Source organism: Cryptomeria japonica, chromosome 2, assembly GCF_030272615.1.
Source record: "Cryptomeria japonica chromosome 2, Sugi_1.0, whole genome shotgun sequence".
Taxonomy (NCBI): Eukaryota; Viridiplantae; Streptophyta; class Pinopsida; order Cupressales; family Cupressaceae; genus Cryptomeria; species Cryptomeria japonica.
In genome coordinates, this window is record NC_081406.1 from 525,503,365 (window position 1) to 525,516,467 (window position 13,103).

The following is a 13,103-nucleotide window of genomic DNA, read 5'->3' on the forward strand; positions in this document are numbered from 1 at the left end:
AGGAACAGATAAGATGACATCCATAACCAATCTTTGTAAAAGTTGCAATGAAGAGGTGTGCACAATTTCATAGTCAGCTCCAGTGGAACTAATGACTGCACAAAAATCAAGAAGACTTTGTATTTATTGTTGAGATTATATTGGTCTCTAACAAAATACCATGACAGCCATGTCATAGTATGAAAATCCCAAAGATCTCCAACTTTATGTACTCCTTTCTTAAAGAGAGCATAAGACTGTTTTGGAAAGCATAAAGCAAGGCGCTGATTTTGATATAAAATGTGCCTGTTCCACCAAATAGATGAAGTAGAGAAGCTAAATCCATGTTGAAGTGAGTCATTCCTCCATTGTAAAAGCTGACAAGTATGTTGCCAAGCCGTCCAAATAGATTGGAGGGAAGGAGAGGCCTTAATTGAAAAAAATCAAGAATGAAGACACTTGTCTAACCAACCCACCTGCTAATAGTAGCAAGGCTAATGCGATTCCATATAAGAATCTTCCATGGTTCATCCCCATGGACAACTCTAACAATCCGTTTGGTGGCCAAATACAACCCTTGCATTCTGGGATCTATGAACTCCAAACCACCTTTACTTTTAGGTTGAATACAATGAGCCCATGAAGTAGATATAAATCCTTTATTATCATCTCATCTAGCCCAACGAAATTGATGAATGATTTTGATTAAATCCCCATACCCTGTTTTTGAAGGCATCCAACATGAAGAATAGTAAACATGTGTAGCAAGAAACTTTTTAATTGATCACTTGTATTTTTCCAGCCAAAGATAGAAATTTATTTTTTGAAAGGAAAATAATTTATGACATGGTATAAGAATTTAATGCGTGTTTGATACTATAAAGAATTAAAATATGTAATATTAAAAAATTAAAAATATTATTTTTACCCACTGTTACTAATATAGACTAATAGAAAGAAAAAAAAAAAGATTTGTATAATCATATAAATTAAAAAATAAATATAAACATTGAAATTTTCAATAAATTTTTTTAATTCTGTGATATGATTGGTCCAATTAATAGAATGAACAAATATATCCTGACTTTTTCCATACTTTTTCACCATCGTGAATATCATCGGTAGAGTTAAAGAGCCGGCCTCCTCCCAACTAAAACAAATCAAAATTTAGTAGGTCTCAGCATTTTTAATTTATAGTAGGAAATGTTTCTCAAACGTTCATAAACTCCAGACAATCAGCCATGGCTCTGGTTTTAACTAGCTCATTGTCTGTAAATGGCTGCCCCTGGCGCACAGCACCGTCTCTCGTAAATGCCAGACCACGTCATATCACGCACAGTAGAGAGGCCTCCACTTATTCCCCTTATTTTCTCAATCTTCGCCTGCGAGGAATCACTGAGTCCACGTCTATAGTGAATCGTAAGTTGACGCGTACCTCGCGCAGGGAAAGCATTTGCAGGGCTCAGATGAGCTTCATCCCGGCGGATTCAGGGAAAGCCTTATTCTGCGCCCTTGCTGCCTGCGCCGCTTTTGCTCAGGTCAGAGATTTTTCGGGAACTTTCATAGGCTTGTATGTTGTAAACATTCTTGTTTTCTAAATCATAAGTTGAAGTGCTGTGAAAGTGGTAGATGGATCCATAGTAGATTAGAGACTTAAACTTCTGCAATTCATAATATTTTACTTGTATTTTAGGGGTGTAGTGGATGTGTTGATAGGAAATTTACAGAGATGTGAGAATATCTGCTTTTAAGTGATTTGAAGTTAATTCCATCAGTGCAAATGTAGATGGACACTAAGGCTAGCAAGATATTTGTGGCTAGTAGAGAGGTCAATAGATGTTACAATCTTTAATGGAAGGTTGCACATCCATCACCAGTAACTGCATGACTTTCTTCTCATTCTCAATATTCAAGCCAGAGGTTCATAGGAAAAAAGAAGAGTAAGACTTGCAAATACAGTCTTCCATCTTAACAGTACGCACTCTATTTTTTTCATCACTAATAAATAATCAAAAAGAAAAAGAAAACATATATAATTTTTATTTATTATTAATTAATTAATTAATTTGTCTTTTTTATATTCAAGTAAAATAATTTATGTTCTAAAAAATAAAAAATATTTTATAAATAATGAAATATATATAATTAAATAAAATAAATTAAAAAGTAAAATACAAAATTAAATGTCATTTATGACATAGTGCGATGGTTAAATTGTGGTATTGTTATTGTAACTACCAAGGTTCAATCCAATCTAGGTCATTGTCATCTTGGGCATTGTGTCCTTGTTGATCTATTATGATTGTGAGCATTTTGTCTTTGTTGATCTATTGTGCTTGTGGGTTTAAAGCTTTGTGTTGAAGTTATTGGGGTTCATGCTAGTGATTTTATGTTCCAAACCCTTGCTAGACCAATGTGGTCACAAGCTTTGTGCTTCGATTGGGCTATTGAGCTCATGTGTTTGAACTATTGTTGGCGATGAGGTCCCTCATTTTAAAAATATATAATTAAATAAATTAGTAAAAATTCATTAAAATAAATTAATAAGCAATATCTAAGAAAAAAGTTAAAAAAATTAGAATAAAAGTAAAATATGAAACAAAATAAAATAGTAGAAATTCATTAAAATAAAATTAATAAGCAATATTGACAAAATTTCGTGAAAAGAAATATCATGAAAATTATTGTCAATTATAGGTAGTCTAGTACATAAGAGAAAGTCCATTTTAGTAGGCAGCAAAACAACATAAGTAGGCTGGAACAAGTATTGTTGTCCTCATTTTTGTTTTAAAAAATGGACCATTACATAAAATTTTTGTCAAAAATTTGAAAATTTTACTCTACGGCATGCTTCCCGAGGCAGAATTTTGCTTCGCCCTTGGATTGGCTTAATCCTCAGTCCATCCTCGAACCACGTTTAAAATTTCATCGTATTTTGGGTTTGTTTGCTATGTCTTTCTTTCAATTTCGGGTTTTTTCTCCCTAATTGCAGGTGGGAAATTTTCCTTAAGTAGCAAGTTTTAATGATTTTCTTTGTTTTAGTCTTTGTAGGGAAATTTTTAGCTAATTACAAGTGCATTTTATGGAAAAAGAACTTGTAACTTACTTTTAATTTCCCCCTTGATGCTTTTTGGCTTTTTAAGTCATAATAGAGATTTTTTGGATAAGTTACAAGTTAATTTTAAATTACATATTTAAAAGTCACTTGTAATTCTTTTGTAAAATCCCTATTTTAGTGTTTTTTGCTTGTAATGAGGATTTTATTCCCCTATTACATGTGTTAAGTTATTAAAACTTGTTCAAGGGATTTTATTTTCTCTTTACAAGTTATTATAACTTGTATATCTCTCTCAAAAACCCGATTTTGCTTAGAATGAAAATAAAGTGACATTTTAAATTTGCATTTGAGTGTTAAAAACCCGATTTGCTCCATAAAGAGAAAATGAAGGCATTTTAAATTTGCTATTGTGTCTTAAAAAACCGATTTTGCTTTGTTGAAAGTAAAGTGAAATTTTAAACTTGTAATATGAAAATAAAAACCCGATTTTCACTATTACATGTAAAATGAAACTTGTCATTCACTCCCCAAAACCCGACCAGCTAGGGAAGGCCATTTTGTTGGAGATTTGAAGCAATTTTTGTGAAGATTTTTTGGGAAGAAGAGGCATTTTGGATTCTTGCCTATTTTCATGCATCTTGAAACTCATATCACGCCATTTGGAGTTTATTTTTGCTGGTTTTTGGGTCTAAAACAGCAAACACGTGTTTGCCAAATACCACGTTTTGGTGGATCCAAACTCCACGAGTCTCTTCTTCCCTAAATCATTTTGTCTTCCTTCACCTAGGCGTTGAAGTTGGAGGAAGATTTGACCCGTTCTTGTGCCATTATACTTGCATTTTGTGCCACGATTTGCTGCTTAAGATATTTTTTTCAAAAACGTGGCAAGGGTTTCAAGTTTGTTGATTGCTTACTTAAGGGGTTGTCTTCTTCAATCAAAAATTGATAATCTTTTGAAGAAGCATTTTGGATTGAAGCAAGTTATGATTTCTTTTCTTCTTGTTTCATCTTCTTGTTTTCTTGTTTTTCCATTCTAGTTGTAAATTTGTGTATATGTTGGTTTTGCCCCAAAAATCGGTTTTTGTGAAAGAGTTTTTCCCTTTTGCAAAGCAATTTGTGAATTGTATTGTTCTTCCCCATTTTCCCTCTTTACTTGTATTCGGGATTTTAAATCCCGATTACAAGTTGGATGAAAATAATTGATCTTCCCTTATGGTTATAAGAATTTAACCATCTTTTGTTGAAATTCCAAGTTGCAAAGATGAAAAATACCCATCCTTCCAAAATCGGGTTTTTAGAACCGGATTGCATGTCCAAAGTTCTTCCCATTTTCTTGAAAATGACATTCCCAAAACCTTTCTATTTTTTATCCATCCATATTGCTTATATCCGTACTTTCCGTTCATGTCATTTCCCACAAGTCTAAATCTCATTTTTCACTCATTTCCCCATTTTCTGTTTTACATGTATACTTGCATTCGGGTTTTAAAAATCCGATTGCATGTTCATTCTTCCCAACTTGTATACTTGTAAAACTTTCCCCAAGATCCAAAATTGGTCAAAGTCAAATTTCCACCATTCCCATTTATTTCCCATCTTTCTCTCACAAATTGATGTTGCCGTAACACTTTTAAGTCTTCATCGCAGTATACCAGGTTTTTCTTCAATGTCATATTTACCATCCTCTCCTACTCCGAAGAAGATGAAGTATAAATATGACAAGTACCAGAATGAAGTTTCACCTTCACAAGTTTCCTCTCTTTTGGATCACATAAAAGACACAGAGATAGAGCATGTGGACATGTCAGCATTCATCAAAAGAGTGGAGGATCCGCAGGATAGTAATATGCAACGACTGTTGGACATCCACATCCATCATGCATCTTCTTTTCCAGTGGCTGCCCTAGAACCTGAATTTGTTCTCGCTTGCGCCCATCACTTTGACAAGGAGGCGAGAACCATTAAAAATGATGATGGTGAGACAATAATTCGCCTTCATGCAGATACAATTGAGAAAGTCTTCAAAATACCACCAACACCTGTTTATATGGAAATTTCAAAAGATAGGGCAGCCGAGTACTATGTAAAGAGGGAAAAGGACTGCAAACGTCATATTAACAGGTGGATTCATGAGCCACGAGCTGCCTTCACAAGGTGGGCTAAGTTGTACTGTTGTGACTTTTTAAGTGGGAAATTGTAGACATCATTACTCTCCTCAGCAGGATGATGGGTCTTGAACACTCTAATGTTTTTGAACCCTGGATGTATCAGTTTACCATGTTCATAAGGCAATCCCATCATATATCATGGGGAGAGATTATCAGTGATGCTTTGTGCGAGCAACTTGCAATAGTCCCAACCACCATGACTTTCTACATGAATTCATACTTAGTGTATTTGGCAGTGTCACTCAGACATTTCCCTAGTCTTTCTACCAAGGGTGATCACTCGCTTATACCTGTGTGGGAATATTATGATCAGCTGCCTTTGAGACCCAGCAGATTACATTTCAGAAGAGTTCAAGATGCATTCTTTGGTTACTTCATGTGCTAGTTTGACAAGATTTAAGAACAAAAGGGTGTCAGATGAAGCATGGGAAAGAGTCAATGAGTACGGTTGTTTATTTCTCCAATTCCCAACTTTCACTTATGTGAGAGTCGAATGCTACAGTGGGCAACCATACATGCTCCCTAGATACCCGACTGATAAGATCATTTTTATGGAGTTGGGAAGATAGATCATGGTTGTGCATGCTCATCTCTGTCAGACATAAGGTCGCAATGGGGATTTCTACAACAAACCCATTGAAAATTGGCCGGTATTCTCTTGTCACATCCGTCAAAGCTAAAGCTATGGAGACTGAGATGCAAGAGATTAAACTCAAAAGGTTTAAATCCAGGGCAGATTTTGATTACTGGGGTATGAAGGAAAAGATCAAAAAGTTCTTTGTGCACGTGCATCGTATTGAGGATATCTGGGTAGATCTCCGTACAAAAATGGAGGTTCTCAAGTTGGACTACTGCACGCTTACCGTTGAGCAGGTTATTGATTTGAACCTAGTGGACATTCTACAAGGAATGATCGATGATGGTCATGTGCTTGATCCAGAGTACGTCTCATGAAGGGTTGAGGAAGCCCCACTTCCTTTAATCCAATGGTCGCATAAAGAATGGACGTCCATTCTTGAAATATTTCAGCCTATCTTGGCTAACACCAACACTTGGCTCAGAGGTAATGGTGTTAGACTCATTAAGATCAGGTTGGGAAAGAAGATGACTCTACGAGGCCTCTTGGATGCAAGTTTGAGATTCAAATTGACAACAAGGAAGGTGCATCATCTTCAGGCACCAGGATCAAATTGCGGGTTAGTCGGGCAATAGTGCTTCCTCTTGAGGAGGCGACAGTTCGTGGAAAGGAAAAGTCCCGGCTTCATGTTCATGTGATTGATCCTGATAATCCAGAAGAAGGACAACAATCAGATGATGCTCCTAAGTCTCTAGCTTCAGACTCACCTCATGAGATTCCTTCCTCAGTTTCCATTGAGATGCCTCTTTCTCCTCTTGATGTAATAGTGGAAGAGTCTCCTCAGAATGTCCTTCCTATTTCAGCAGTTGAGCCGCCTCTTGATCATCAACAAGAGAGTTCGCTGGAAATTCCTGAGGATACTCCTGCATGTATCCATTTGTTAGAGATTGATACCTCTACTTTTGGCTTTGAAGAATTTATGAGGCAATCTTCATGCCCATTGGTTACTGAGAAAACCATGGTCGCCATCCAAACAAATACTTCTCCCAGGGCTGTTCAAACAGAAACAGCTTCTCCTTCGCCTTCAACAGCTACTAGAGGAGAACTAGTCGTTTTACCTCCATGGCTTAGTTCTTTTACCCCAAAGAGGAAGAAGCAGGAAATCTTTCCTAATGTCTTTGACTATCAACAACTCAAACAGTCTAGGCCCAAGGTTGCTAAAAAGGTCAAGACAATCTTGAGAGTAACTGTTGACAACAATAAGATGAAAGTGGCAGAAATTGTTGAGCCCCTTGCGAATAAGCCACGTGAGGAAATGCAAGCTGCTGATTACAGGGTTACAAGGATAGAATTGGGTAAACAAACGCATGAAGTGGTCAAACATGATGCCCAACAATCCGTAGCCTCACTAGTGCAGCGGTATGATGAACTTCTAGCAAAGAAAGACAAGCTAGAAGAGGAGAATAGGCAACTTGTTGCAACTGTTCATAAAATTACAAAACCTGCGGGTGAAGGGAGTGATCCTACAAGTTCTTCCGGTTCCCAAGAATCAATTCGAGGAGTTGAAAGAGCTGCTCAGAAAGTACAAGCGTTGGATTCTTAGGTGGATCAACTTCATGATCTGTGTGCACAAGTGCTGAAAGACATTTTCCAAATGAAGTCTAAGTTGGAGACCATGAAGAAAAATTGAATCACACCTCCGAGACTTTCAAACAAAATTTGGAAAGGGTTGAAGGTAGTTTGACAATTTAGTGCACCATGCCCCAACAACAGTTGAGTGTTCTTCAGGGGCATGCTATTATTCCTTCCAGGATCATGTACTTGGAATTTGAAGAACTTCTGGAGAATAAAGCCCTTGTTCTCAAATCCCTCATTGAGGAGATTGAGGATGCAATGAGATTGCGGGTTGAAGTATTCCAAGGTATTGTTTCCCATTGTGAGAAGGCCTCTTGCAACATAATGAGTCAGAATGGAGAGCTGATACTAGAAGAAGTGTTCGCAAATCTAGAGATGAGGATTCATAATGAATGGAGGAGCGAACAATTTTCAGCTGCCTCAATTCAGGTTTTGATGAAACATCAAATCTTTTTGCACGAAATCCAGTCTATCTTGGAGAAGAACGACTCTATGCTTCTTCGATGCCATGATACCATTGTGAATACCATGGATGTTGCCAAGAACACCTACGAACCGAATCCTGTTGAGCTACGAATGATCATCCAGAAGTACGAAGGATTCATGTCTTCACACGATGCAGCTTAAGTGTTTTTCAACACTTAGTTGTATTTTTCGAGATTTGTAATCTCTTAGTTGTAGTTTTTCTTTTGACAAGTTGCATGTAAAAACCTTTTGTAAATTGCAAGTTAAGTCTTTATTTGCACTTTTGTAATTACATGTAAGACAACTACAAGTTGTGTTCAGTTAGGACTGTAGTTGGAATAAGTCATAGTTAGTTATTGAATAAGTCTTTGTGGTTGAGAGAATCTGTCAAGTTAGTTAGGATCCTCCCACCTTTTTCTCAAGACTCCTCTTTTATAAATACTTGAGGGGTCTATGTAATCTTTATCTTTTGAAAAGCAAGCAAAAACTCTTCCAAATTTACAACAAATAAGTCTTTGAGCTTTCATGTGTGAATTCAAGAATTGAAAGAAATAGAAGGAAATTGCTCAAGCTTTGAGTCTTTGTGCTACATTCTTGAGTTTGTGTTCTATATTATCTTTCTTGCAAGTGTTTCTTCAAAGAACTTAATCGAATTTGATTTGCAGTCTTTGTGCTGGAAGTATTTGAGGTTAATATAAATTAGAATAAATATTCTTTTGAGAGGAGCTGTAAGTCTTTGTGCTTGCACTTATTCTTAAGAGAGTTTAGAAGCAGATTTTGTGAGAAATAGTTGCGAGTCTTTGAGCTCATACTACTTCCCATTGTTTTATGTAGAAAATAATAAGATATTTTAGTCTTTGAGCTGTTATAATTTGTTCTTGACAGCGTTAGTATAGAAAAGGGTAGATAGAACTTCATATAATCAAGACTTTGAGCTTGATATTGCTGTCCCGTCCCGAAGGAAGTGACGGAAATCTTTGAGCTTTCAAGAAACTTCGTTTCCTTTCTCTCATTTCATTTCAAAAAGTTGTTACTGCTGTTTTATGTTAAATTGCTATCACTTTTCTGTGAAGAGAAAAGGATATTGGCTTTCTTGAAAGAAGAAGAAAGACTGCTGTCCCATCCCATTTTATTTTTAAAGTTGTAGTTAGATAGGGGGAGCCTTCCCTTAATTAGGAGAGTTTTACTCACACACTATGGTTGAAACCACAATTTTGTATATTTCCCCAAGTGTACAAAATTTTCAACCAACAAGCATGACAGCGATTGGATGGAGTTAGATGGTAATAGTAAATTAAATAAATTAGTGTGAGACAATTTTTTGGACATGAATGCTCGCATAAGAAGCCTATTTGCTAATTAGATGATAAATAATAAAAATATATTGTGAAATAAAAACTTTGTTATTTAATTATAAAGATGTATAATATAAATAGAAATTGAAGGCTATTGTATTGGTGATAATTACACACCTATGCCCTTTCCCTTATGCTTTGGGTCCACTTTGATGAGACTTATCTTGATGCAATAATGAGTCTACGAGTGTAATATTCTTTTGTGAATTTGGTTCATGACATCATCATATCTTAATCCCATCATCACTTATCTCCAATTTTACTCGGGGACGTGTTTCCCCCTGTTTTGGCCACATTTTTGAAAAGGGGGTGTTTGGGGGATGGCGGGAAACGTCCCCAAGCCGTCCCCAAAATTTTGTCTATCATAGGAAATGGCTCGGGTACATAAAAATGATTGACACGTTTGGGGGAGGGGGGGGACTATCGAGGACGTCCAAGTCGTCCCTCGACCGTCCTGGGGATGGCTAGTTGCCCCCCCCGGACATGTCAAGTTTTTTGTCAAAAAAAACAACAAAATGTTTTAAAAAAAACATTTCTTTGTACTTGCCGAGTGGCCCCCACACAACCAGCTTGCCCTAAATGTGCAAGAACCCCAAATTTTATGTCATTTTGTTGAGGAGAGAAAAAAAGGAGAAAGAAGCAGCAGTTGGAGGAGAGAAAAAAGAGAGGAAATAAAAGGCTCTGAAGGAGCATTGTTACCACTCTTGGTAAGTCCATTGTTCCATTTTTGGTTTTTTTTTTTGAGTTTTTTTCAAAGTTTGAAGAAGAAATGTCCATCAAACGTCTGCTTTTTTCCATCCTCATATTTTAGTTCTCTAAACTTGCATTACATCAATTACACTCATAAAACATGGCCAACAGTGGTGACAATGATAGTAATGACCAAGAAGAAGTTGGAGGTGAAATAAATACAACTAGGGGTGGGAGTGAAACACAACCACAAAACAAATTTGAGTTCCCTTCAGCTACCTTAAAACCCTTTGTACAAGGCCTTTTTAACCCCCAAAAACCTCTTCTTTGCCTTGTTCATCCCATAGATGTCAAAAAGAAAAATTCAGGAGGGAGTAGGGTGTGGTTATGCCACATATGCCATACTAATATTAGAGGGAGCTACATGAGGGTTTGGTCTCATTTCTTGGGTGTTTTGAACAAAGGAGTTAAATTTTGCAAAGAATTAAAGGAGCATGTTGGTTGAAAATTTTGTACACTTGGGGAAATATACAAAATTGTGGTTTCAACCACAACACATGAGTAAAAACTCTCCTAATTAAGGGAAGGCTCCCCCTATCTAACTGAAACTGAAATAAAAACAGGATGGTACAACAGTCTTCCTTCTTTCTTTAAGAAAGACAATATCCTTTTCTCTTCACAGAAAAGGATAGCGATTGAATATGAACAGTAATAGCCACTTTTAAGTAAAATGAGAGAAAGGAAATGAAGTTTCCTGAAAGCGCAAAGACTTCCGTCACTTCCTTCGAGACGGGACAACAATATCAAGCTCAAAGACTTGATATTGGAAGTCCTATCTACCCTTTGCTATACTAAATTTTATAATGAATAAAAGACGACAGCACAAAGACTGGAATAATTTATTCTTTTAACACAAAGACAAGAACTAATGCAAGCTCAAAGACTTGCTTCTATTTCTTATCCCACAATAATTTTTTCTCGAGAACAGACGCAAGCTCAAAGACTTGCTGCTCCTTCTAGAGATTTCCTATTTTAATTAATCTTCTCTACTTGCAGTGCAAAGACTTCAAATCAGATTGGACTAAGCTCCTTTAGAAACACTTTGCATAGAATAAATAAAAAAAATGAAACTCAAACTTGTAGCTCAAAGACTCAAAACTTGAGTAATCTTTCTTTACTATTCTTCAAAACTTTCAATTCACATACATAAGCTCAAAGACTTCTTGCTGTAAATTTGGCAGAGTTTTTGCTTGCTTTCCCAAAAGATAAAAATTACAATGGACCCTCTCTTCTATTTAAAGGAGAGGAGCTTTGAGAAAAAGGTGGGAGGATCCTAACTAACTTGAGAGATTCTCTCAATCACCAAGACTCATTCAATAACTAACTGAGACTTGAATAACTACCTAAGACTTATTCCAACTACAGTCCTAATTGGACACAACTTGTAGTTGCCTTACATGTAATTACAAAAGTGCAAGTAATGTGTAACTTGCGTTTTACAAAAATACTTTTACATGTAACTTGTCAAAACGAAATTACAAATGCATAACTAAAATTATTCCATGTGTCTAAAGACACGACTCTAACTGCATCATCCTTTGTCTGTGATGATCTTCATGCTGCTTCAGGATGCAAGAACTTGAAGTATTCTGGATTGGTAAAGACATCTTGAACCGGAACTGGAACTTGCATCCTTGTCTTCTTGCTTGGGGTAGTACTATCTTTTCAGGAGGGAAAGGGTTGCCTTCCTCTTTTCACGTCATGACCATCTTTGTCTTGAAAGCATTCCATGCTCTCAACCATGAATCGTTGTATCTCTTCTTTGTATCATCCTCCGATCTTGAAATCTTCTTGCAAAATAAGGTCCATGCCTTAATCCATTGATTTGGTAGATCGTGTGTGCAAACTGGATTGACAAGGGAAGAGAGAAATTGATGCAAAAATGGGCTCACAAGTGAATTTCGGGTTTTGGAAGCTGCATTACATGTGTGGGAAAAACAAGAGCATTACTTGCAATTGCGGGGAACAAACATGCAACTTCATATGTGTAATGGGTAAACACAAGTTTGCACTTGTAATTGGACCTTTAGAACTCATTTTCAAGTGTTTTTTGAGTGCATTTTGGACCAATTTCGGGTTCTGGATGGCTGATTGTAGGTAGACTTTAAATGGGGAAAATGAATGAAGGTGTGAAATGAGTGGATGAAATGGTATGTACGGATGATGGAAATGAATATGAAAAGATTTTGGGAAGATCATCTTCAAGAAAATGGGAAGAACTTTCAATGTGTAATCCGGTTCTAAAAACCCAATTATGAAAGGATGGGTATTTCTCATCTTTGCAACTTGGAATTTCAACAAAAGATGGTTAAATCTTTTATCCGTAAGGGAAGAACAATGATTTTCATCCAACTTGTAATCGGGATTTAAAATCCCGAATACAAGTAAAGAGGGAAAATGGGGAAGAACAACGCAATTCTAAAATTGCTTTACAAAGGGGAAAATCTCTCTCACAAAAACCTGTTTTTGGGGAAGAACCAACATATTTGAAAACAAGAAAAATGAAACAAGAAGAAAATAAGAAAACAAAAAAGACAAGAAAAATGAAACAACAAGAAAAGAAATCTTACCTTGCTCCAAACTGAAAATGCCTTCTTCAAAAAGATGATTAATCTTTGAAATAAAGAAGAATATCTCTTAAAAAGAAATATTAACCGTATTCCAAAACCCTAGCCACGTTTTTAAAAAAATGCCCAAAACTAAAAAACGTGGCAGCAAATGCATGAGAAATGGCATGGAAAATGGCCAAAACTCTTTCTAACCTCAATACCTTAGCATACCAAGTCAAAACGATTCACAAGATTGCTGATTCGTGGCATTTTTAATGAAGAAAAATGTGGTTTTTTGGCAAAAACGTGTTTGCTGTTATAAAGCTAAAAACCAGCAATCTTAACCTCCATGTGCCGTGAAAGGTGTTTGAAAATGCAAAAAAAATAGGGAGGAATCCAAAACGCCTTCTATCTCCCAAAAAATCTCCACAAAAATTTGCTAAAAATCCTCAAAAAACTTGTTTTTCCTTGCAATTCGGGTTTTTTGGAACAAATAGCAAGTTTAAAATGTATAAAACAATGAAAATCGGGTTTTTTGGAGGATATGACAAGTTTAAAATTTCACTT

The 13,103-nt window shown here is 36.2% G+C and overlaps 1 protein-coding gene across 4 annotated transcripts in view; it reads left to right on the forward strand.

Moving 5' to 3' along the window:
• Positions 1 to 1,099: 1,099 nt before the first annotated feature.
• Positions 1,100 to 13,103, forward strand: part of LOC131052191 (uncharacterized) — a 423,207-nt gene continuing 411,203 nt past the window's right edge. For all 4 annotated transcript variants that reach the window (XR_009371577.1, XR_009371578.1, XM_059216699.1 and 1 more), the window contains exon 1: positions 1,100 to 1,517. Coding sequence is in view for 2 of the 4 variants with exons in the window: in XM_059216699.1 (XP_059072682.1) it covers positions 1,221 to 1,517 (297 nt within the window). In the remaining 2 variants the exon portion in view is untranslated. The remainder of the gene's footprint in view (positions 1,518 to 13,103) is intronic.